Source organism: Saccostrea cucullata, unplaced genomic scaffold (genome assembly GCF_032062105.1).
Source record: "Saccostrea cucullata isolate Sc308-1 unplaced genomic scaffold, CSIRO_AGI_Scuc_v1 ctg321, whole genome shotgun sequence".
NCBI lineage: Eukaryota > Metazoa > Mollusca > Bivalvia > Ostreida > Ostreidae > Saccostrea > Saccostrea cuccullata.
Genome location: NW_026931624.1, coordinates 145,551 through 173,168, shown reverse-complemented (window position 1 = coordinate 173,168; position 27,618 = coordinate 145,551). Strand labels below are relative to the sequence as shown.

General features: G+C 31.7%; 1 protein-coding gene across 1 annotated transcript in view; it reads right to left on the bottom strand.

The window, feature by feature from the left end:
• Positions 1-1,858: 1,858 nt before the first annotated feature.
• The window catches only part of LOC134233155 (adhesive plaque matrix protein 2-like), a 49,070-nt gene continuing 23,310 nt past the window's right edge, over positions 1,859-27,618 (bottom strand). Inside the window, exons 6-8 of the mRNA XM_062715150.1 lie at positions 2,447-2,560; positions 2,157-2,273; positions 1,859-1,973 (exon numbers count right to left, since the gene is read on the bottom strand). Coding sequence (XP_062571134.1) covers positions 1,915-1,973; positions 2,157-2,273; positions 2,447-2,560 — 290 coding nt within the window. The 3' untranslated portion in view covers positions 1,859-1,914. The remainder of the gene's footprint in view (positions 1,974-2,156; positions 2,274-2,446; positions 2,561-27,618) is intronic.

Below are 27,618 nucleotides of genomic sequence, written 5' to 3'. Positions count from 1 at the left end.
TGACCATTTTCATGTAAATCCTTACAATCCTTTGGAAGAACTAAGCAAGAATAAGAATGAATTTGCAAGATTCAATAGGTAAATAAACACATTTTTTTCACTTTCTGGAATTTGATTTATTACGATCAATGAATATAATAAATGTTAAATAGTATTTTAAAAACTTGATAAAAAGTTCAATTAATAAACATCAGTTTATTTTTCATGCTTGAAATATGATATCAGCAAATAATAATCAAGCACTGAAGTCCATTCGATCTATAAAAAATAGATCAGAGAAAACATGGACATCTAAAACCATCAACGTGTATAATAGGTGTCATATACATGTGTATTATCATTTCTATTTGTTTTTCTGCGATAACTCTTTGAAAGTTTCTTGATAATTGAATCTGCATGGAAACTTCGCCAAACATCTTCTCTAGGCAAAGGTTTTCGGTCCGCAACGCTCCCCATAAACCCTTGGCCGATATGCACTGTAAAACGCCGGTCACACATAGCGCCATCTGTAAATTCTTCAGAAAGACCGATAATTCTGGTTGAAGCAAACAGCCAATGAAATGATAGCTTTTATGTATGCTTCGGTAGAAAATTATACACAATATGGCGATTTCTATTGAAACAACATTTGGAATACAAAAATTTAAATTCTTTCCAACAAGAAGAGATACATGCTTTAACGGACAGACGTGGTGTGTTCATAGGAACGAAAACAGGTTTAAACATGCGTAATAATTTCCTCGAAAACTTCTCAAAAGTTCTAGGCCGTAAATTGAAAACAATTTTTTCAATGGTCCACGGTCGGCTAGCGTTTTCCAATGCATATGGACAAAGAGTTTATGGGGAGTGTTGCGGACCGAAAACCCTTGGCTATTGAAGATGTTCGCCAAGTGAAGGCTGGGAAGCTAAGAAGGCACAAAATGCATGTACATCTCTGTCTTTGTGTCTGACGTCAGTGGGCGGGGACAAATGAAATTGACATGGAAAGCATCGTTTAATTTAAACATATAACTTTTTAAAAAATCTTAATTAACTATTCTATTTCACAATGAAAGGAAATAAATGTGTAAGGAATCGTTGTATATTTTGCTGTCAGGAAAATAACGATGGCTGGAAACGTTGGATAATTTATGTATAACGAACTACTCCCATTATGCAAATTATTTCACGTATCCAACAACTGTTGATGCCTTGTCATACCCAACAAACTAGAATGCGATTCACCAAACATTCTCAATGGGAGAGGGCTAAGTCAGAATCTCTCTCTTCCTCTCTTTCTCTCTAGCTCTATCACCAAATTACGTCCCTACCCCACTGCCCATTCAAGACAACAAGTATATGACAGTTTAAATAGCTTTAATCCAACTTAAACCTCGGCTATTTACACGGTATGAAACCCGATACTTCGAAACCTGGAATAATTTGCATAATGAGCGATTTTTTTTTATTTAAAAAAAAACACTATTGCATAATGACTGTCTTAGATGCATGACAGTCTATAAACTTTTGAGGTCAAAAACGCATTGGCCATCTTGGAATAATAATAAATGGAAAAAATGTGCTGCGAATACTTACCTTATGCGAGATTCAAGAACAGGGGGATTCTCATCCACATCGAATGTTAAACAGTTATAGTTACGGGTGTGATCGATTTTTTTTCTCTCTTTCATTATATTTGTAAATAATAAAATCTTATACCAATTCAGCTCGACCAAAAACTAACTGGGTTTATTTATTTATTATTATTTTGCTATATTATAATTTAAATAAGTAACTTTTATCCACGTTGTCAATTAAATATATGGAGAAATGAAATATGTTTGCTAATAATGACATTGTAGAAATAGACAGCTTACCCTCACAATCGTAACCAATATAACCAGGGGCACAACTACAAACGTATCCTTTTACTCTCTACTGGTCTTTTTCGCATGTGCCTCCATTTTGGCATTCGCCGTTTTCACATACTTTGACTTCAGAAACAGAAAAATCTTATTCACATACAAATGGTCTTCGAGAGTTAAGAATTCAAATCATAGTTTTTACCCAAAAAATGGGTTTTGATTTATATTTGTATATCTATATCAATTAAACACATTTTGAACGTTAAAGAAGACTTATTAGAGACTCTTTGGGCTGAATAATAAGCATTTTACCTTCGCAATTTTCTCCGACATAACCTATGTTGCAACGGCATTTGTATCCTCGTACTCTAGCCAGGTCCGCCTCACAACTGCCTCCATTATTACAATAGGTGATGTTACATGCATCGGCTATAGAAACACATATCTAAGTCCCGTTTTGCACATCAACATTCTTATACAGTTGATGTGGACAATGCATATAGATATTAATTCAATAAATTGTTTAACAAACAAACCTAAAACAGCCCATCATTACCGGATGCAGTTGCTTTTATAAACTTCGAAAGTAGTGGACAGATTACCTTCACAATTATGTCCAACATATCCAAGAGTGCAGTTACACATGTATCCTCGTGTTCTGGATTTGTCTGCCCTACAATTCCCATTCTGACAGTCATGGTTGTCACATGCATTAACTGCAAGAAAAAGTACTAGCATTGAAATGATTTGATAACTTTCTGAATATGAACTGCAAATTCAAGAAATGTGTATGACGACTCGATTCAACAACAGAAATACAGTAAAACTCGTTTAGTACAAACACGGATAAAGCAAAGTCATCTTGGATCCCCAGCTATATAAATTTCATGAGTTTCATATACGGTTATAACGAATTACGGATATACCGAAGTAATTTCATAGTTTCCAGCGACTTCGTTATAACCGAGTTTTGCTGTAAAGGTCTGAATTTCCAGATATAGAAGTTTTAAAATACAGGAACATGCTAACATCAATTCTTACCCATTTAATTTCAATAAAGATGGAGAATGTTTTCGATTTTTTCTTGGAGGTTGGAGGTTACCAGGAAATCAAATTGCCACATTTATACTTTTTCCCACTGGGCCCATTAAATCTTTTTCATTTTTTTTTTAAGAATCTCCAAAAAATTTAGTAGAAACTTTTTTTTCAAAAAGAAAATCAATGATGAATGCAATATGTTTGAAATACACAATTATATTTGTGAAAAATCATTTGGAATCAATATAACTGAAAAAAAAATTATTGACAATAAATGCTTTTGAAAAAAATAGGTAATTTTCATCCTGTCCTAACATTTTTTTTTTCATTCACATTTCTCTATTACTTTGAGATATGTGATTGATTTTGTAATCAAACCTTATGCATGTTTATTACAATTGGCAACTCTGATAGAGGTAAACTTATTTTTTTGCTATAATTTGCTTCAAATTTCTGCTTAACATTGCTTTATTTTTAATACGTTAACCATAGAATTGCTTTTCTTAATAAACTGGTTTGAGATATCCTATTCACTTGCAGTTATAGTCCACGAAGATGAGACAGTGGACATCTTCGTCACCGACGGACGAATAACTGAACTAGTATATGTGTGTTGGTACTTATCTTGTTTCGTTATACAGTTTTTTGCGATACATGTAATTGTTGAATAAAAGTGGTAAAAATATGCAATTATTGTTAAATTTAAGGCTAGTAACTCAGTTAATGCCCTTTTAATATAATCATCATATCTCTGAGTAATTGTAGACTTTTCCATCACATTTGGTAACTGTGTGACTAATACTTTGCAGGTTGCAAATATATATAGCTCATAATACAATGTTTGAGCAAATAAAGGGCAATAATTGTGTCTCAGGCATTGAAGCCACAACAGATTTGATGCTATCATACATTTTCTCAGTACAAATGTAATTAGGGGGTATACCTTACCAAATATCACTATAAAGTTTATTCACCCAAAATGGTACCGTCCACCCCTAGTGGCTCATGGACTAAAGGTTTGTGAAGGGCGATACAATAGAAAAAAGTAAAACTTACCTTCAAATCCACTGTTTTCTCGTTCTTTTATGTTCTCTCCTAATCAAATATTCATGAGAGAAATTATCAGTTAATTTTCTTATGTTAAAAATGCATATGTTAAAAATACATATTAAAGTCTAGATTTTGAAAAAATATAAACATTATAAAATGTTTTCACTACATTGTCCCAAAGATAAAATATTTGACCAGCCATTAATTATGTGGATAGCTATGATATTACATTAGATTACAGAAAAAGTTCCGTTCGATATTTGCAAAAAAGGATCAAAAGCTATGTATACTCACCGTCAATAGAAACGCAACACCCTAATTTAAGGGGTGAAAATTATGTACGGGATATAACTATGTACCAAAAAAGTTAGGACATCTTTTACTTTGCCAAATCAGTTATTTAACGGTTGAATGATTTTCATTTCATTACCGGAAGTTGAGTTTTAGCCCCCTGACCAAAAATCAAAAATTATTGACAATATTTTGGGTTTTCAAGGTTTTGTACCTGTTAATCATAAGTCTTGTACTAAAATTCCGGAAAAAAATATCCTTCTTTCTTTTCCGGATGTGATGCCTGTATTTCCTCAAAGTAACTGAAAGCACGCATTTTCATTGCTAATGTTGGAAATTCTCAAAATAGAGAAAAGGGAGAGCTATAGATGCAAATATACACTACATAACGACTTTTCGGGCTCATGTGTTTCAAAAGCATGAATGACAGTTCCTTGACCGGAAGTCCAAGGGTTACACTACGCCAAGTTAGAGAAAATTCGACCTCAGTATCTGAAAAACAGGTATTTAAAGATGCACAAGAATATTTATTTTGCTCAGGTTAAGACATTGATAAACCTACTGCATGGTAGAATTCGGGCTGTGTTTGTTGTACATGGCGGACTAGGACGTTTAAATTGAATGGTCGGAAGGGGGGATGTTTTAAAAGTTATTTGTTACTTTCTAAGGTCTAAAGATAAGATTTAAAGTTTAGATAAACTATCATTGTTTTGTAAATTTACTTTTTACATTTATGTATTCATTCTTAATCTTATCTTTAAACCTTATAAAGATTTTTTAAAATTTCATATTGAAACATGTTTTAATTTTGATCTGCTTGACTTCCACAACATTTAAGTAAAACATTGACTTAAGTTTAAGATGTTTCATGATCCTGGGGCCAGGACAATATACTTAAGTGTACAGTGTAAACATTTTTTATATAATTTTCCTATTTAGCACTTTAATCCTCTATTATGGCACTATTTTTTCGGAGGTTTTCATTTGAATAAACTTACATTACCTGAGGATGATTGCGTTTATATATTGCGTGATTTGAAAAGATTTTAAAGAATCTATTTCTGTATCATATATATATACATACATGCATATGTTAAAAATCTTGAACCTTATTGTAGCCCAACCTTTTCCTTGATTATTGATATACCCTATCCTCAAAAGTTAACAAAGGTTATCACAACTCACGGCTTGATTGCAAACTCACCTCAAATATGTCTTAGTCCACACCAATAAAATTTCTTGTTTGTCGGACCCGCCCGCTCGTATTTTAGAGAAACGTAAAAAATAATATTATTTTAAATTTCCTGCTTCCGGAAATTTCCGTTCTATTTCCCGCCAGTTGAACCACAGAGCATGCAAGTTGTAGGTAAAACCGTTTCCATCTTAGACAATTCTTCAACAGATTCCATGTTTACGTGTACTAATTCCAAGCTGTCGTGAATTAGCCAGAATATATTTAAACATCTTTGATACCTTATTTTAAAACATATATCACTATTGGCATTAAAATGATAAATAGTAATATCAACTTTCTTAGTTGAATCTGATTGGTCGAGAAAAAAAAAACACTACTAGTTTTGATTTTTAATGATATTTTCTCATTTTATTACTGATAATCAACCTTGTTATTTTGCGTTCTATGCCAATTATTTTTTTATTATGTATTTGTCAGTTACTATATGTTGTAATTGACCAGTTTTATTTGATTGTTCACAGTCTTGATCACATCACATTTTGTTAACACTGTTTTCAAATAGATGTAAAAGATGGAGGTAACAAACAATTTTTAACAGTGATAAATGTACATGTATTAAACCAAGCAAATCTTGTACAGGACAAAAACATGGATCCCAGAAAACACCAAAGGTTTGGGGTGCATAGGAGAGTTAATATTCTATATTATTTGGAGATTTATTTACAGAATTTTGTACCTTTATGAAACGAGGAACGTACCAAAATGCCCTAATGATACTCTAAACATTGGAATATTGAATGTCTTACATGATCAGGGCAATTGGAAAAGATTTGGTAATGATTTTCCCTAGAAATGTAAAGGAAAACAAAAAATATATAATCGCCCGCTACGTTGTTTTACTCCACCGCCTGGAAATTTTGTTGATTAAAAATTTAATATTATAATTATCAAATCGCTCGCTCGCCCGTATTTTTGGGGGTCAGTTGTCCGAAGAAAAAGAAATTTTATTGGTGTGGCCTTATATTTATCAATTCAAGAACCATTCAGTAAAAAAAAAGTTCAATGCATATCAAAAAGTATGAAAGTTATAACTAAAACATAGGGCTTTAAGCACGTTTAATCTTATCATTGACTTGCTCAAAGCACAATATTTCTATTGTTTATTTTTTTAATAAAAATTTCTTCATCCTCTGCTCTCTACCATACTTAATTGTTATCAAACATTTTGTTTGTTCTCTCTGATTTTATGACTTCCTTACTTTTTTCTTTGTCCCCAGGAAAGGACAGTTTGTCCCTAAAGTTTGACAATTTCTATTGTTCATGTCGTTGGTCATTTTTATTTGGTGCGGCACATAAAGTATGAATTTACAGGTGAGTTTCGATCCCTCGAAGTTCAAAGGATCGCAGAAAAAGTTCGGCAGATCAAGGGGTTCGAGAAATAGAAAGCAAATAGAATCCGGAATATACAGTTTCGATCATTAATGTTCTACTATTAAAGATACCGGAAGAATATGTTAATATAGTCGTTGCAAGTTTTCAATTATATTTACAGGAAATATTCTTTATATTAACAAGAATGATCGAGCTTTGAATGAATAAAACAATGTCCGAAAGTCTTGTGCATTGTTTGCCATACTGGGATTATGTAGACTCTTATAAAAATTCAAAGTCTATTGAAACGTATTGATACGAACGTCTATAACGAAGTTATTTTCTAAAAATTATCCTCTCGATTTCAAATCAAAATAAGTTGCGAATTCGCTTATAATTTACACATTTTATAATAAGCAATTAATTATATCAACATTAGGACCACCCATGGGTGTAGTGTCATTTATGTAAACTTCCAAGCCAGCCTCTGAAGTTCACTTTTGTCCAAGTAAGTTCAGACTGCATTTATTGTACAATTAATTGCCGTTTATACACGCGCAATCAAAACTTCGAGAAATAGAGAGTAAAAAACAATGAAATATGTGTAACGAGACCAATGTCTTGTATAGAGAGATAGAGAACTTTAAAAAGATATAGAAGTTCGAGGGATGTGAAGTAAACCGAGAAATCAAAAACAATTTCAAGCCATCGAGAGTGAATGTGAAACATTGCATTTTATTATGATTGCTCTCAAAAATATTTCATTTGTAATATCGGACAGGGGGTGCCTCAGAGTATGTGTTGTAATCAATATATTATCTTTTTTAACTGTTAGAGATTGACATCTTACCTTTCAGATATATCACCAAAATTGTTATGAAAGCTGTAAGAACCACGGCTAAGAAGAGTCCAAGAACTACTGAAATAATTGTTCGTTTTCTCATCCCACTCTTATAATCCATCTCTCCTAATTCAAAAAAATATTTAATCTACTTATAAACTCAAATTATGCAATTGATACCTGTATTAGTAACATGAAAATATGTTCTATCCTTAGACGACACTATTTTGTTATCAAATAATTTGACTCATATCTAAATCAATTAATCTTGTACAAAAAAACGCGATCAAAATTCACGGTTTACTTTTTAGTAATTCTTTAACAGCTCATGCCTTTATCATATTTGATATTCACAGTTAAGCTGCCTCTTACCTTTTTTTTGATATCAATTTTAAAGAATTATTCTTTCTTACCTTGCACTAAGCCATTATTTTCAGGACTAACCGAAGCCATTCTCTAAGATATCTGTAAAAATAAATTTTGGTCTTTATTTTTTTTTTTTGTTTTTTTTTTTAATCTGGTCTCCTACTTTCTTATATTCCTATATATAAGCACAACATCAGCAAAAACTGTTTTCTTATGTTACGCTTTTTGCTCAATAATTATCTCATCTTCTTCTATTTAAGGAAAATTTCACTCCGGGAGAACAAACTGTACTTTTAATACTTTTTTGATCAAAAACAATCTTTTCATTTTTATATCAACATTCTCAAGAGACCTTAGGAATGCCATAGTAATAGTCATGCAGAATTTTTTTTTTTTTTTTTTTATAAGTGTGATATTTTTAATTTATATGACTTAATGCCTTTCAATTTAATTCATTTAAAAATCTATAAAACTACAGATACTTGTCTGTTTATATGTAGATCTAGAAAACTTCTGGGTTCGCTTTCCAATTTTCATTTTTTTTCTAATGCAAGAGATCAACATTTTCTACCATCGATAAATGTACAGCCAATGACTTTTTCCCTACAAAATTATACTTGAGAAAACTATAGTTGGCTATAATTTTCTATTTATCAATGTTTATACTATCAAAGCTTTTACTGTAGTAAATCGAAACATTTTTACTATGAATTTCAATTTAATATTTTTTTGGATATAAGCAAAAACACGACGTTCAATTGAGTAAGGACATTTCTTATTTATTTCTTGATATACAGCATGAGAATTGCATTCAAGATATATCTCTGTTCTAAAAACTAAAAAGACCAGTAAATGAACTTATAATATTTTATATAGCTAGTATATTATATAAGCAACTTCAAAGTCCGTTGATTTTGTCCCAAATTTAGCACAATTTGAATTTTTTTTATCAAAAATCATAATTTTTTCAAAGTGCGTTGTAACACAGTTGCAAGAACCGTAAGTTGATAAATGTGTTCCTTGGTTGCACTTTGAAGTGAAAGTTACAGGTCTTTTTTCAGGTTTTGTTCAAACTTATTGTTCGGCCTTTATATGCAAAATGAACTGTTGACTGATTTTTTCGTTATTTTCCGTTATTCCCCCATCATGACATGGAACATACGGCGGGTGTGATCGGTTAGCAGGGGATGCTCACTCCTCAATGGCACCTAGCCCTGATTGTTTTTAAAGAAACGTGTGTGTTTTGCTCCTGGCACGTTTTGTATTGTATAATGGACTTTTTTTAAGCTTGAATACTGTTAGTTATTTACATATATTTTTACAAGGAAGATTTTATGTTAAGTTCATAGGAACAAGAAGATATCCTTAGTTTATCCAGTGTGTGTTTTCAATTTATGCTGTTATTGTCTGCAACTGTCGGTTGCAACTGTTACACACCCCAAATTTACAAAAAAAATCATTACCTTGTCATAAGTCGATGTAAATATTATCATATAACTCTTTTTTTGTACGTTGAGCAATTAATTTATATTAAAAAAAACACTTTCAAAACTTTTCACCAGATAGACTAATATAAAGACTATTAATTTATAAACATGCAGTAGTTGATCACAAGAATAAACAGTAGTTGACGAAGAAAATATCCTTTGCATGTTCTTTCTCATGAACAATTTTAATCCCTTGCTAACACAGAGTGCATATTTATTTGCGTTTATGAACTTTAAACGTCTTCTTTGATTTTTATTTATAAATTCCCTTGAAGTGCTTATTGATAATATTTTTTTAAAGTGTTAAATAAACTCTTTTAAAGTACTTATTAAACCCCTTAAAGTGCTTATTTATTGATTCTTTTTCATTTTAAACATGTGAAGAAACTTACGAATCACACGCATCAATAAGATATGCATGTGTCAAAAAAGTTGCGAAATCTGTTTGGTTTTTTTTATATTGCTGTGGCTTTTTGTTTGTTTTAGATCTCTCTCTCTCTCTTTCTCTCTCTCTCTGTCTCTCTCTCTCTCTCTCTCGATCGATCGATCGATCGATCGATCGATCAATCCACTTAAGAGACTTGATTCAAACTCTGACTTAAGAGGTACGAACTCCCCGGCTCCTCATTTTAATAATTCAATTTTTTTTTTGTTTAAGTATTTTTAGACATCTCAATCCATATATTTCATTAATAAGTCTAAAATAGATCTTAAAATATACTTTTTGTTGGTCTCGGTGTAATTACATTGGAAGGAGGCAATATACTTAACACTGAAAATTCTTTAGTTAAAGACGAATAGCATTTTATCCGTTACAATCCTTGTTTATTAAGAATTTTTGATAACGTACTGTTTATCACTCTTTCTTCACCTTTGAATAATAACGTGCGATGTGCTCGCAAACAATCATTCTCGTATATATAAATATTGCTTAGAATTATGTATACAGAATAGTTAGCACTATTTGCTTAAGTTTTGTTTCTCTAATGAAGAGTAAATGTCTATCGCGAGAAAAGAGGATTGTCGCAAAATTATAGTGCTTTAAAGTAATCCAAAAAAAAATGAAAAAAGTATTTAAAGTAATAATTGTGAAAGTGGCATTGAATACATACTATAAATGATATGTAAGTGATGGAAGCAAACTGTGATACTATTTTCAAATATTTCTTGGAACTTAAAAGATTTAAATATTTTTTTTTTAATAAATATATCTTGTTTGAGAAAGACATTAATGGTTTTGTAATTTAAAAAAAGACATTTTTTCAACATCACATAATTCTGTTTGTAGGTATGATTTACTTTTAATGTGACATACTATATGTATGCCCCAGAAAATATCAAATTCACCCCTTTTATACGTGCATGTAATTGGGGATTTCTATATATTTTTTTTAAATCCTTTGAAATAAAACTTAATTTTAATATTGCTTTAAAAAAAATGGTTCCATTATATTTCAAATAATTTTCGAACTCCAAAGGGATGTGATAGATATGCATGTATATATAGTATAGTGATCGTCATGGCGAGTGCAGACATATAAACAGCTTGTGGCTGTATCGTTGGTCCGCCTTTTCAGACGTAAATTCGTACGAGACACAGTCTATAATGTATCGTTAGATGATGTTGGCCGAGCGTGGCTGGTTGAAGAAGACTACGGGTCTTGTGTGATATTTTAAAAAAAATGTAAATAAGTAGATAATCTTTTTGCGTCTTACAGGCTTTCTGCAAATAAACAATTTTTAGGTAAGATACGTTTTGATACTTTCGCATGGAACCCTTTTATTGAAAGAATAGACCATTTGACGATGACTGTTGTATTGTTCTTTTTCAGGATAAAATCATATACTGTGGATACATGTAACGTGAAAGCAATTCTTCTAAAAATGTAATTATCTATCAAGAAAAATTCCACCGGAAGAAAAGGAGTACTTATGTTACCGTAAAGGGGCTTACTAGTATTCTGCTAGACTACTAATGTATATTATATGTCACTGGAATGTTGCACAAGAAGACTTGCCTGGCCTGTACAGATGTTATTTCGAGTTTTGTATGTTTGTAAACGATTGTCTATTGAATTCGCTTTACAATCTTGGATTTTTATGATCTCTGATTGGTCCACCCTTTTAGCTCAAGGCTCAATATATCTTTTCTGATCACATTTTGTCTGTTGTACTCCGTTCTTTTTGTCTGTTCGTCTAGCTGTCCGTCTGTCTGTCTGTAGACTTTTCACATTTTCGATTTCTTCTCAAGAATCACTTAGGCAATTTCAGCCAAACTTGCCACAAAGCATCCTTGGGTGAAGGGGATTCAATTCTTTTAAAAACCGTCAAGTAATTAATTAATTAAAATTTGGTCGTATGTTTTAAAAATCTTCTTCTCAAGAACCATTGTGCCAGGAGAGATGAAACTTATGGTTAAGATCCTCAGGTAGTGAAGATTCAAGTTTGTTCAAATCATGATTCCCAGGGGTAGGGCGGGGCCACAATGGCCGACCAAAGTTTTACATAGAAATGTATAGGAAAATTCTTTAAAAACCTTCTTCTCAAGAATAGCAAAGCCATAATTGATCATATTTATATGAAAGCATCCTCAGGTAGTGTAGATTCAAGTTTGTTCAAATCATGACCCCGGGGGTAGGGCGGGGCCAAAATGGCCAACCAAAGTTTTACATAGAAATATATAGGAATTTTTTTTTAAAATTCAAAAATTGCAAAGCCATAATTGATCATATTTATATGGAAGCATCTTCAGGTTGTGTATATTCATGTTTGTTCAAATCATAACCCCCAGGGGTAGATGATCAAAGTTTTACATAGAAATATATAGGAAAATTCTTAAAAATCTTCTTCTCAAGAATAGCAAAGCCATAATTGAATCTATTGATTTTTAGAAGTGTAGATTCAAGTTTGTTCAAATCATGATCCCCGGTGTTAGGGTTGAGCCACAATGGACAATCAAAGTTTTACATAGACATATATGGGAAAATTCTTTTAAAATTATCTCATCAATAATAGCAAAGCCAAAAGTGGTATAATGGTTTTTTTCCCAATCTCTCCTTTCCAACAGTGCTCATGGATTTGCATATATAATCAAAATGCATAAGTTATAATGGATTTCTTTTAAACATTTGTTAATTTGCATAGTAGTTACTCATTTTAACATTTGTTTTAAAAAAAATTATAGTAAAGTGTGAGATTCTGGGAATTGCACATTTGTACTTGTGTATTGTCCTGTCTAATAAGGACAACAATGAAAGCAAAAATACAAATAAAAGCAAAATATACAAGCAAAGGGAATATATGTTTCGTGTATAATATATATACACAGATATACCTTTCATCTGGCTTCTTTATCGTCACTTGGAAAACTTTGACACTTGAAAATGCAGTCAGATGCCATTGTTTATGTAATTTCTGAATACTTGATGAAATAACCTATAAGATAACATCTCGCTAAAAATAAGATCATAACAATTCTTAAGGAAAAAAAGCTAAATTTGCATCTCGCTAAACTTCCACTTATACGATATTACATGTAAAAGTCAATGCCACATACCATAAGTAATTACATATTGTCGATCTCTGTTTGGTCAAGACTTTTTTTCCTTAAGTGCGATTAAACTTACCTGAAAAATTAAGTTTAAATTTACGTAACTATATAAAATAAGACACTGCACTCCATGCACTTTATGTGGCTGGTGGTTCTTTTAACATTGTTTGGAGTAATTTCACTAAATATTTGTACTTTGTGCTTGTAATTTCCAAATCCAATGCATTTTATCGTTTCAATTTTACTTATACATAATTGGACATATTAGGGTAAATCACAGGCAATCTTTTCAAACGTTTTCATCATTAGTGACATATCATCTCCTTTGTCTGAAAGACGTGCAGTGCTACCTTATTTCCGTGTATAATTATTTCCATGGAGAATTAAAAACATGGTAAAGTACTTAGTTAACTTAGGACAAGGGATTCTTTAACACAAAGTTTAATACCTCCCTGGTAATTCACATGTGTAATATGAAAGCATAATCTCTTCTCTTTCAAAAATTGTGCCAAATTCAATGTAATGTTATTTTTTTCAAAAGTAGGTCAAACTTCAAAGTCAAGGTCAAGCTTAAGAGTTTAAAAAGGTCTTGTCAAAAGTATTATAAATGTGTGATATGAAAGCCTTATCTTTTCTCAATATATTTAAAAGAAATGATCAAGACTAAAATGTTTGTGACGACCGGATTGACTGACAGACAGACGAATGAGTTTTTATGCCCTCTCGCTTTCACAAAAGCGGGGACAATAATGCTTAAACATAGTTTAATAAATTTATGTGTTATTGTTTGGAAAATTGTTACCATTGATAATAAAATTATTTTATATTGAGGGTCTTAAACTTTGAAATTTTGCGTTAGGAAGTATCTTTAATGATCCGAAGGAAATTCAGAAATTTCGTTCTATGGTGAAATATTTTCAAAAATTTCAAAGTAATGTGTAACTTAAGACTCTGAGATGACTTTTTCATTCTGACAAAATCAGAAGCTTATTCTTTAGATTTGAAACAATATTTTTCTGAAAGAAAGTTTTAGGAGTTTTCTTCTTTATATGTTGACCCACCTTTGCCAAGATTAGAAGATGTAATACAAATATTACATTGTATATGTATTTTACATGTTCAATTCTTGTTTTGGTTTTGCTTTGTAAGAAGAAAACTGTATATACTTTTTTTTACAATAGTTTTTGGCAAACAGTAGTTAATATAGAGTTTGTTATCATTATACATGTATGTAAGATAATGTGTAAAGATTAATTGTCTTCATTTGTTGTAAAACTTTTGATTCTTACAGTGTAAATTAACTACAATCTTGTTTAATGATCAAAGCCTTAATTTAATCCATGAAATACAACTTGAATATACATGTTTGTTTCCCCCTTTTTCATAGCAGTTGGGAAAAAGAGGAGGCATAAAAATAAATATAGGCATCTTTAAAACACCCAAATTACAGAAAGGCTTTTTGTTTGAAAATAAAGGCCTATGTACTTTTGTTTCTTCACAAATTCGCTTGCATCATACAAACTGATGAGGTTAGGTATAAAAAGTTTATTCACATTTCAAAAGAATTGGTTTGTCACATTGAAATTCTTCACTAACTTAATAAAATTTGAATACCATTTTTAAAATGATTTATTGACCTATTTTGAATAATTCATGTCACAAATATGCTGCATCCCTGATTTTCCTGCACAGACATCATCTGTTTTAATACGTGCTCTCCCCATATTGATTCAACAAAAGGCAGATAAAACCTTATCAGTAGCAAGAGTGGTATATGTGAACATGAAATATCAAAAGTTTTAGATTTTTTCTCATTCAATTTCTTTTCGAAAATAAAAACAAAACTTGAAATGAACTTTCTTAATATCCTTAACATTCTTTAATTTTTCAGATGAGTAACCTTGAAAAAAATGATCAATGTTTAACACATCGTCGCAAACCACGGCCAAAATGTACGATCCTCTCCCATTCTGGCCGTGGTTGAACGAGGAGAGAATTCTTCGTAGCTCATTAAAATATTGACCAATGCGAGTAAAGCATAGTTGGATGATGAACTTTATCGCAACCTTTCAATATCCAATCGCAGAAATATTCCTTGTATACTGATTATTTCAATTGTTGCAATGGAAACAAAACTTCCCACTGACTGAATATGACGTCACAATAGAGAGACGTCAATATTCAAAATTACGACACTTTTTGTAATCAAGCAGCCACGGGTAGGAGAGAGCTTTATGCGGACTCCGGACCGTGGCTTGAGACGATGTTTTTAACATGGAAAGCCGTCAAACAGATGAGAAATATTGTTATATTTCCTGCGCTTTAGAGTCAAGTTGATATACAGAAAATACAGAGGTGAAATGAACTGCACTGTTTCTTTGTCTAGGCACACAAAAGAACTGTTTTGTATCACAAAACGAATGTATACAGCGAGAAACTATGAAAAACCATTAAGAAAATCATGATCTATCATCCAAGACCATTTCAGAATCATACCAATTATTGTTTTTGAAGTATGTTTGAACTGCTAAGTAAAATGAAAATAAATAATAACAAGAAAATATTTCTTTTTGTCTCGCTTCACAATTTTGCTTTTGCATTATAACAATGTGAAGTTCAATTATTTCAAAAACCATATGCGTTTAAAAGGTGCTATATATGAAATTGTAAATGTTGTTTTCATGCTTTTAATTTAACTGAAAAGGTTTGTTATTTATATGCATAATATATCATATTTCTTAAAGTTTTATGGTTAATGAAATACAAGTGATAATAAAATGTTTGTATTCTCTTACACGATATACATGTATTTTAAATTTCTGCTGTCGGTATTAAAGTGCCTATGAACTATAAATTGTCTATTTAAACACATTTCGCATCAATGATATACATGTATTTTAAATTTCTGCTGTCGGTATTAAAGTGCCTATGAACTATAAATTGCCTATTTAAACACATTTTGCATCAATGAAACACATGCATAAGTAAAGAATAAGATATGCAAACTTTCTTAATGCAAATTTGAATACTTAAACGAATTTTCAGTACACATACTTGTAATTTCTTTTTCTGAAACATATATAATTGATAAAGTTTACGTTTCGATGCGTGGTGGCACATTAAACCTGAATTTCATTCCAGTTGACGGTACGCACAGCTATGCAAATCTGAGATATTCTCTCCTGTTTTAAGTTAACTCTTTACAACTTACAGAATTGCTATACAACATACATTGAATCCTCGCGACAAAGAAATATCACTTTACCATTTCACCGCAAGCACTTTATAGCGGGGTACAAATTTCTCTAAAGTTTAGCGTAAATAATATTCTGAAATAATATTTTAATTAGAAAATAACTTCTCTTATTTTATGAGATTCAAGCAAGTATAAAAAAGTTGGAATTTGGCAATAAATTGAAGATAAAATGAAATTTTTAAAGTGCGTGAAAATGCGTGATTGCGGGGAAACGGTAAATGCGTGATTTTGCGTTAGAAATAGGTAATGGTATATGCGTTAAAATGCGTGACTGCGGGGAAGGGTGTTAACTATTGTGTATATTCATTTTGTAATTGTCGGATATTCAATCAAAAAATATTGGTGTAAGTTCTAATTATTTTTTGTAACATTCATCCCCGTGACACTTTCTACATCATGATCTTTTTCCTAGGAGAATATATAAAATACATTCACTTAACAGTGATATTTGTCGTTCAAAAGAACTCAATTTATGACAAAAAACACTGTTCAATGGCATTAATTTGTTACTTTTCAAGCCGTGTGAAAAAGATAATTCGTTTAGCACACTCAGCTTGCATAAAGTTGGCGTTTTACATACCTATTTTGCAATAAAAAGAATTTTTATAATCAATCAATTATAATCAAAAAAAAAAAAAAGAAGAAGACGAAACGTTAAAAAACAGCATGTGGTATTTTCCTTATTGCTTCTAATTTACACTTCGCTTTGTTTAGCAGTACTTTTCAAATAATCCTAAAATGCACATAAAAGATAATATTTTAAACCATTTTGTGAGTGTCAGTGAATAAGGAAATTACATAATTATAATTTTATTATCTACTTTATATCTATGTTTATTCTAGCTGCTTGAAATAGCATTGTGGGAAGATCGAAAATATGAAATTTGAAGATATTGAACAGTATAAAAACAGTAACACTATTCAAACTACGTGTTTTTACACAGTTTTTAAGGTACTTGGACACAGATTTGAAGTTAATATTTTCTGTGTAATATCACAAATTATATATTTTAATAGCATTTCAGACAAAAATATATTGATAATTTTTATTCATCTTAAAGTTATTAAAATTTCAAATTTGTTGGCGGGTTTGATTGACACATTCTTGCACTTTCACAAATTTTAACTTTATTCTTAATCCTTCGGAAAAGTGGCAATCTTGTTGTGTATTAATGAGAAATATTAAAGCTTTAATCCAGAAAAATAATTTTATTCAGAGTAGAAATGTTAAAAAGCAAAACTCCTTCATAAGTATCGTCATTCCGACCTAAGTATTGTGTGCAAATCGATCACACTCGTGTTATGTGCACAGTTTTTGTAAACAGGGCACGACCTCTGTTATTGTTGAGGTTTACGATTCACCAGGTGCGTTCAATCGTCAAAGTCTGCTCACCACAACTGTACGGACTGAGAATATATTGTGTGTTTGTTTTGCATTTGGAACATATCTACTCTGAATTTTCTAGATTATAGTATTAATATTTTTCATTTATACACAATAAGAATGCCACTTTTTCTAAGTATTAAGAGTAAAATTAAAATTTGTCAAAGTACAAGGATGTGTCAATCTAACCCGCCAAAAATTTGAAATTTAAATAATTTTTAAATGAAATAAGATTTTTAAATATTTTTTGTGAAATGCTGTTAAAATATATTAGTCGTAATATTATAGTGAAAAAATTGACATCAAATCTGTGTCCAAATACCTTCAAAGGTACGCCTGTTGGTTATGGTTGCAATTTATGTTTTATGAATGTCATTTTCCAAAGTAGACTTGCGAATAGATAAAATTTCATGTGTTCTAAATATAGAAAGAAACCTGGGGAGGGAGGAGGAGTTAAACGTTTCACTTCACTAAAACTTTTCATTTTACGTAAAGTATACCATTGCGGTGGCACAGTCAGTAGAGTGCTCATTTTGTGTTCGGTAGATCGTGAGTTCAAGTCTTGGCCCAGACTGACCTTAAACCATACAAAAATAGTTTCTTGAAAACTAATCAAAATGCAAGTTTAAGGCAGATGAGATCAAGGTCACATCAAAATGCAAAAATCAAAAGTTTAATAGCACTCACTACTACGTAAAGTATTTCGATCCTTAGGAAAGACAACTCTTATATTTATAATTAAATTCAGAAAGTTCAAAAGTGAAGCCTGAAAATTGAATCTATTCATACAACAATTGTCATTTTATGCCTCTCAATGTGCTTCAAGGTTTCTTTGAATTCCAGAAAGGTCTTATTAAAAGTCTGAATTTTTATCCGATAAAAGTGCAAGTTGGGTTGGTGTATATAAACGGTTGATACACCATTACAGCCACAATCAATTGAATGCTATCATATATTTTCTGAAGGTAGAGATGTATGTCCTTCAAATATTAGCTATGAAAATTATTCACCCAAGATGGTACCGATACCGAAACATTCATGGCCTGGCTCATGGACTATATGTATTTTGCTTTTGTTTTGTCTATTTCTAATAAATTGATGATTCCTGAGGGGAAAAAGAGTTTGTGTAACTATTGCAGTAGTTACAGTAGATAGACTTGGCGATGGATCTTTTGGTGCACTCTTCCTAAAGTTGATTTTTTTTTTTTATTATTATTATTTATTTTTTTTTGTAAACACGTCTTTCTATACAAAAGCTATAACAGTCAAAAATAAGTTTTTCCCTCTTATATTTATTATACAGGTATTTGTATTGTTCTTTAAAAGATTTCAAAATCCATTTAATAAGGTCATTAATTGTAGTTATTAATTTATAATTAAATTGAGAAAATGCGTTCACAATTACTTTTTTGAGGGTTCGTTTTGTTCTGTTTGCAGATTAGAAGAGAAACTTCCCATTTTACATAAACCATTTTCCATTATTAAATGTTTAATTTAAAGAAACACCATATGATAGTTTCTCGGTATCTGAATAAAGTATTAATGTCAAACTATAGATGTTGAATCTCCCAGAGTTAGTACTGAACTGAGATGGCTTACGTAAGTTTCTTTGACCGTTGTTGATTTTTTTTCCGGCAAGTCAATGTTAATTTCGGAGCAGTAGCTGACTTTTGAAAAAAAATGTGGTGTTGCATTCATGTTCCTTGCTTTCATTTAGTAAAGCTATAAACTATGATCTTATAAATAAATAATTGTTAACTGCAAAGAAAATAGAGTAGTGTTCAACTAATGTTTAACTGCAAAGAAATAATGGAGCATTCAACTAACGGTAAACTGAATATCTAGAGCATTCAACAGTAGTCAGCTATACGCAATAGAATTGAACGCTCCCTTAATTGCAAGACAAAAATTCAATTGATGAACAATTGACGGTCGTTGATCGTCAGTGAACCGTCAACTGAATACTCCGATTGAATTTTTATAGTATTTTTAACGTATGGGTTATGTTATGCTCAAATTTTATAATAAATTATTTACTTAAGTTTCATATTTTCTGCTCGGTGTTTCCCGAGATGAAGATACATTGTACTTTAAAAGAGATGAAATGAAATTCTCAAAACTTCTTAATTATCACCAATTGAAATATTTTTTATCGACAGACTGAATACTCATTTCTAAGGTCGCGGGTATGTTCAGGCAACACCCAGGCATCCGAATTGCTTATAAACAATGACGTCAAATTAAATGGTGTGAACATTAGAGATAACTTCTTAATGTTTTTTTTATATCTATATTTAAAGTTTGATTTCAGGTCCAGGGAATAGATGAAAATTTATTGTTCACAGAAAAATAAGAGGTCTTTCCACCTTCTTTGAAATTCAATTTCATTTTAATATTTATCTCTTTAAAATTAAATTTCATCAAAAAGAAACCAGGAATGGCTTAAAAGAAGAAAACAAAATGATCAATTTAAAAAATTTGGAGGTGACCTTGACCTTTGACCTTCAAATTATAGTCAAAGTCAAAGGTCACGGGTCACATTGTAATTGACCCCGTGTCTCTATGACATATAGTTTTAAAGTTATAAGGCTTAATGGTAAGCACAAAAGTATTGAAGGGCAGTAACTCATTCAAGGAGTCACCAGATCCTTTTTTATGAACATAAAAGTTGTGCCCAAAGTCCCTTAAGACATTAGTTAAGGTTTCATGTCTTTGCGGTTTACGATTTCGGAGCAATAGCAGTAACAAGGTTTTTCGCACAAGGGGCAATAAGTTTTAATAGGGTTAATCTTGCGGGACAAGAATGAAAGAATGACATCTTTGAAATAGGTTTAAGAGTACATATTAATGATGCAAAGACAGATTGTATATGTTAAAAGACAAAAAAGATTATATATAGAGCTTCATTTCTCATTTTGGAATGACCTTGACCTTTGACCTTTACATTAATTTTAAGGTCAAAGGTCAATAAATCTTATGCAGTTGGTCCCATGTCTCTACGACTTTTCGTTTTGAAAATTTTTAATTATTTGTAAAATTCAAGAACTTCCTTGAACTCATTGAAGGGGGTCATGAATATTTTTGCAAAGAATGATTTAAGGTTTTCTTAATTAGTCAAAAACATTGGTGAATGTTTCATTCCTCTACGATTTACGGTTTCGGATGAGTAGCAATAACAATCATTTTTGCGAAAGGGGCGACAACTCTGAGAGGGGTCAAAGTTCATATACGCAGGGTCAAACGAAAAAATCATTTGAGGAGTACATTTTTATGAACTATAAATCTATTCGATAACTTGTGAAACAAAAAAACATTCGGCGGAAAAATAATAAAAATAACTAGGAAACTTCTTGTTCAAAGAACAATAAGAGGTCTTCCCACCTTCTTTGAATTTTAATTTTAGTTTTATATCTGACCCCTTAAAATTAAATTCCATGAATAAGAAAACAAAATTGTCTTAAAAGGATAAATAAAAAAATGAAAATAAAAAATTCAAATGACCTTGACCTTTGACCTTCGAAAATGTTCAAGGTCAAAGGCCAAGGGTCACAATGCAATTGACGCCGTCCTTCTACGAGTTATACTTTTCAAGTTATAAGGTTTAATGGTAAGTACAAATATGTTAAAGAGCAAGAACTCATATAAGGGGTCATCACATCCTTTTGCACTTATACAGTGAAGTTATGCCTAAAGACCCTTAAGACATTAGTGAAGATTTGGTGTCTCTACGGTCTATGTATTCCGAGGAGTAGTGATAACAAGGTTTTTCGCACAAGGGGCAATAACTTTTGAAAGGGTCAATCTTAGGAGACAAGAATGAAATCTTCGAAAGAGTATTAAGAGTGCATATCACAGATAGAAGATATATAATATATGTTTAAGGATAAAAGAGCTATTAAAAGAAATTTATTCTTCATATTTGGAATGCCCTTGACCTTTGACCTTGAAATGAATTTGAAGGTCAAAGGTCAATGAAACGTATGCAGTTGGTTTTATGTCTCTACGACTTCTGGTTTTGAAAATTTTAAGTTTTTTATAAAATTTATAAACTTTCAGGGGCAGTTACTCATTGAAGGGGTCAAAGAAAACTTTTGTAATGAATAGTTTGAAAAGTCTCCTAAATTAGTTGAAGACATTGGCGAAGATTTTGGTTCTCTGCGGTTTACGCTTTCGGAGGAGTAGTGATAGCAATCCTTATGGTGAAAGGGGCAATAACTGCATAAGGGGTCTAAGTTAAAACATGGGGGGTCGTTTTTCGGAATAACTTTAAATATTCAATATGATGAACTATAAAGTTTTTCGATTAGTCTTACGGTCTCAAAAGCTAAGGTGAGAAATAAAATAATAAGAAACAGAAGCATCTCAAGAGGTCTTATCACAGAAAGGTGGAAAGACCTAATAAGCATTTCAAGGGGTCTTTCCACAGAAAGGTGGAAAGACCTACCGTATATACTCGCCTATAAGTCGGTCCGCCTATAAGTCGGTTGTATTTCTTAAGCTTGCATATCAGATGTACTGACCTCATATAAAACCATACTTTTAATAGCTCGCCTATAAGTCGGACAAAGAGTTTTAGACCAGAGATTAACTCCCAAAAAACCGACTTATAGGCGAGTATATACGGTAATAATATGTGTCTTTAAGGACCTTGACCTTTGACCTTGACCTAAATTTGAAGGTAAAAGTTTTTAAAGTTGTCGAAGACACTATTTAAGGTTTTGCATCGCTATGTTCAATGGTTTCGAATGCATAACGATACGAAGGTTTTTCACACAAGAACAAAAACTTTTTTACGCGTCAGGCTTAACGGGTCCAGAGAGAGATTTGAAAAATAAAGACATTTGATAAAATTGATGGTATCAGGGTCAAAGGTCAAGGTCATCAAAAAAAAACTCTCATAAACTTGAGTTTAACACTTGAAGGTGGATCACAGCTATATATATAATGAAGATGTTATAAACTCTTGAGTAAGGGTCAAGGTCAAAGGTCAAGCTCAACTACCAATGTCAAAGGTCAAGGTCATTTTGTAAAAATAAAACATGTATAAGCAATTTCATACTTTTTTCAATGACTTTGACCTTTGACCTTGACCTTATCTTCAAGGTAAAAGGTCAAAATATCTCATACACTTGGCCCCATGTCTTTACGACTTGTTGTTCAGAAGTTTTAAGTTCTTCATAAACATCTTAAACTGTCAGGGGCAATAACTTCTTACATGGTTTACGAATTCTTTTGCTCTCAATAGATTGGAAAGTGTACTTAATTAGTCGCAGACATTGTTGAAGGTTTCCTACCTCTACGGTTTACGGTTTCGGAGGAGTAGCGATAAGAAGGGTTTATACTGAAGGGGCACTAACTTTTAGAGGGGTCAGTCTTAGGGGACAAGAATGAAATCTCTCAAATGGTTTTAAGAGTACATATTGAAGATGCAAAGATGTTTAAAATTTGGTAAAGAACAAAAGAGTATTAAAAAAAGCCTAATTTTTCATATTTTGAATGACCTTGATCTTTGACCTTGACCTAAATTTTAAGGTCAAAGGTCAAAGAATCTTTTGCAGTTGGTCCCATGTCTCTACGACATGTTGTTAAAGAAAAGATTTTGATATTCGTAAACATCGCAATCATTCAGGGGCAATAATTCATCATAGGAGTTTACGAATCCTTTCACAATGAAGGATTGAAGTCTACTAATTAAGTCGTAGACATAGGTGAAGGTCTGGAAACTCTGCGGTTTATGGTTTCGGAGGAGTAGTGATAACAAGCTTTATGACAAAAGGGTAATAACTGAGTAAGGGGTCAAAGTTCAAATACGTTTGGTCATTTTTCGGAATAACTTTTGATATCCAGTATCATGAACTATAAAGTTTTTCGATAAGTTTCAAAAGTCCGCCGGAAAAAGAATAATAATAACTAGTAGACTAATTGTTCTCGAACAATTAGAGGTCTTTACACTTTTTTAAAATTTCTTATTTTTTTCATATTTAACTCTTTTGAATAATGTTTCATGAAAAAGAAACCAGAAAAGCCTTGAAAGATAGAAAAAAAATGAAGATTTCAAAATTTTTAAAATGACCTTGACCTTGAGAAAATATTAAAGGTCAAAGGTCAAGGGTCACATGGTAAGTGACCCCCAACCTCTACTACTTATATTTATAAAGTTATGAGGCTTAATTAACCCTTTAACGGCCAGAGATTTTGCAATTTTTCGGCATAACTGCCTAAAAATTTTCAAATAAAATTTTAGACATTTTCTAGTCACTTTTACATAGAGCAACCTATATATTTTCTGAAAGGTAAGATCCTAACGTATTTAATTATGCAGAGTAATTTGACGTCACGGTTACCATGGCGACAATTGAGACCTATGATTGCCAAAATATGTGTTTCTCTCCCTATACTCGTCCCTTAGATGCAAACAGTTTTACAAAGAATGTTTCCAAACCAGAGGATTTGGTGTTACTATTAAAATAAAGCATGTATTAAATTAGTTTTTAGTTTTAACTGGTCAATTTCATTTAATAGAAAGGGTTTATACAATTACGCAATGTCCGCTCGTCATCCGTTTGACTTCGGCTTTACAACTGTCTGATTGTCGTAAGCAATTTTTGAATCGCTCTCCCTCCTACAGTTTTTTACTGACTTCAATAAAATGTGGTACACATGTGGAGCATACAAAGATGCACATTTTTTTATATATACTTTAGAATTTTTATTTCAAGGAACAGTGTTGTCATGGTTACAAATATAGCAATTTTGAGAAGCGGGCTTCCTAACAAATCATGGGTATTATATATTTATTTACTTTCAGTAGTTATCAATGAATAAAAATCACCTGCTTGGTTCCAGTGATCTGCATATAAGAATTCACAACACCCTGTTATGTTCTTTAACAAACAATATCATTAGTTTATCATTAAGTTTTAGATGACGGCCATGGGGAGAGTATGACAAAGAACTATGCACACTAACTCTCGATTCCATCCTACATTTAACATAAACACCTTCTATTCAATCAAAATGAAATTTTTGCCATTACTTCTCTTTTTACTTACAAACATGAATTAGTGAATGAATTATAATATTAATACCAGTGTCAAATTCTTAATTGCTCCTAATTACAACTCTTTGTATAAGAGTGAAGGGTGGTGGGGGAGGGTTATAAGATATTAAGATATATATCCACTGTAATTAAGTTTAAACATCACCAGATTTGAAAATAGTTTTCATATTTTCATTTCTCATGGATATGGATAAATGATCCTTCATTTTTTTAAATTTTCACTTTACTTCACTAATGTAAAATATTTCTTTTTATCTGTAAACATACCACCAGCTGTTTGTCAAGTTTACGACGAATAACGTAGTACCTTGGCTAGTATTAAACGTACCCAAATTAAAACTAAACAGATGATTTTAATCTGATTGATGAATATAGTTACATGTACTTGGAGTATGTAATTGCAATAATAATAATAATACTTTATTTTGAGAGGGTAACCCGATTAGTGCAATGCACTAGTCTTCCTCGGGGCCCTCTTAGCATGTTCACAGTAATACATGTACAATAATAAAAACATTTTACAATAATGAATAAATAATACAATATGACGTAAAAATACATTTTTAGGACAGTTTTAGTTGCGACACGTTATAATAAATGTTTCAACATTTTTACGAAATGTGTGTAAATTCTGTGAAAAATGTATATACAAAGGTAATTTGTTCCATAAATGAACACCAGAATAATGAAAAGAATTTTTAAATTGATTTGTTCAATATTTCGGAAGTTGAAGGTCATAGTTTGTTTCAGATCGTGAAACATAATTACTAGAAGAAATAAATTCAAAAGAGTCTCTTAAATAAGTAGGTGCCATACCATGAAGTGTTTTGTACAGTAGTACATATTTATGAAAATCGATCAACTCGTATATGGTCAGCCATCCAAGTTTTTCAAATAATGGTAGTGAAGGGGCATCATAAGCCACATCTAATATAATCCGGGCTGCCCTTTTTTGCAATTCAAAAACTCTATCTATGCCAGTACCTGGCGCATTACCCCAAATAGTAAGACAATAATTCATAGAAGGCAGAATGTATGCATTATAGAATAGTTTTCTTGTGTGTATGGGAAGAAATTTTTTAATTTTGCGTAAAGTATATAATTTATATGTCAAAGATTTACAAACTGAGTCAATATGGTGATTATAGCGCAATGAATGATCAACATGCACTCCCAGAAGTTTTTCAGATTCAACATTTTCAATTAATTTCTTGAAGCATATAAATTTAGTTCAGGGGAATTTTTTCTTGATTTTCTTTGTTGTGTTCCCATAAGCATACATTTTGTCTTATTGGTATTTAACACCATTTGATTTTTGGAACACCAATTTTCAATCTCACACAAATCAAAGTTTAGGGCATTCTCAATACCTTCTATATTTTTATGATATGTATGTAAGGTTGCATCATCGGCAAACATATCAATATCTGTTCTATTTACATGTAAAGGGAGATCATTTATATACAATAAAAATAATAGGGGACCTAAGATAGATCCCTGGGGCACTCCTGCTGTGACGGGCGAAAAATCAGAGGAATATGTTCCTATTTTTACACACTGAGACCTTGAGGTTAAATAAGAATGAAACCATTTAATAGCCATTTGATCAAAGTGATATGATTGAAGTTTACTTATAAGTATATCATGATTAACCAAATCAAATGCCTTGCTAAAATCAATGAAAGTTATGCCTACTAGATCGGTAGCGTGCGTATGCATAAAGCAAATTGTAAAATTTTTGCATTCGAATTAAAAATAAAAAGACTTACAATATTAATACGAGTAAGTTTATATAACTTTGGAACTTTTTACTGGTCTCACTATTATGCATGCATGAATTTAAATGTACATTTAGTTCATTCCACTTTTCCCTATGAAGGTTTTACCAAGTACTGCACTTGTCTTCCATTACATGGTTTATCATCACCTATGATCCCCTTCCCAAATCAATTATCAATGCAAATGCAAAATGAACACCAACTAGCTGTGACATGTAGCATTAACAATAAATATTCCAACCAGGGCAAGTAACTGTTTGATCTCCTTTATATCCATTACCCAGAGTTATCCTTTATCTCTATTTACTAAGAGACGGGAAGCATTGTTATTAAAATATGTCTGTGTGGAAGGGGGTAAGGGGGGGTTACCAATGAGTAAAAAAGGAAACGAAACTTAAGCATGGAATTTAAACAAAAATGGAGGTGGCAAATGGAGCAGCCTTTGAAAAGTCCCCGTACAAAAACCCTAAAAGACTATCCTCCTGTGTCAGACTTCCTAAGATAAACTGAGTGCATCACGTTGAGTCCAGTTTGAGTCACAATCTTGATCATGTTATCTTTGCAGGTAAATGTATCTGTTTAATTGCTTTGATGAGCACGCATGGGGCGAGGGCGGAATATAGATTATAGTTTGAGATTTTCATTTTTTGGATTTCGTTTAATTGTTATAGATTTATATATATTTTAGGTAGTAATATCAGTACAGGCTTATGCAAAGCATTAAATTCACCAAACTTTTTTTCAGGGACCTAAGGTAAAATACATGCACTGGGAACAAAATGTTTAGATGACAAACACATTGCATTTTCTAGTGCAAACCTGGTGTCTTCCTAATCACGGTCAAAAGCCAAAAAACGGAATCTAAATCGCTACTCAAATTTACACATCATAGGCGTCGGAACCGGGGTGGGGGGCTAGGACCTCTTTATTGCAAAGATAGCCATAATATAGACAATTAAAACACTGGAGCGTAGCTTAGAAAGAAATTGTACTGAGAGAAGATCGATATTAACCCTCCCCCCCCCCTCCTCCCCACAAAATAGGATTTTCGTGAAGGACGAAGGACAATTTTTTTTCGCTTTTCAATTTTTGGTACCTTGAATATTT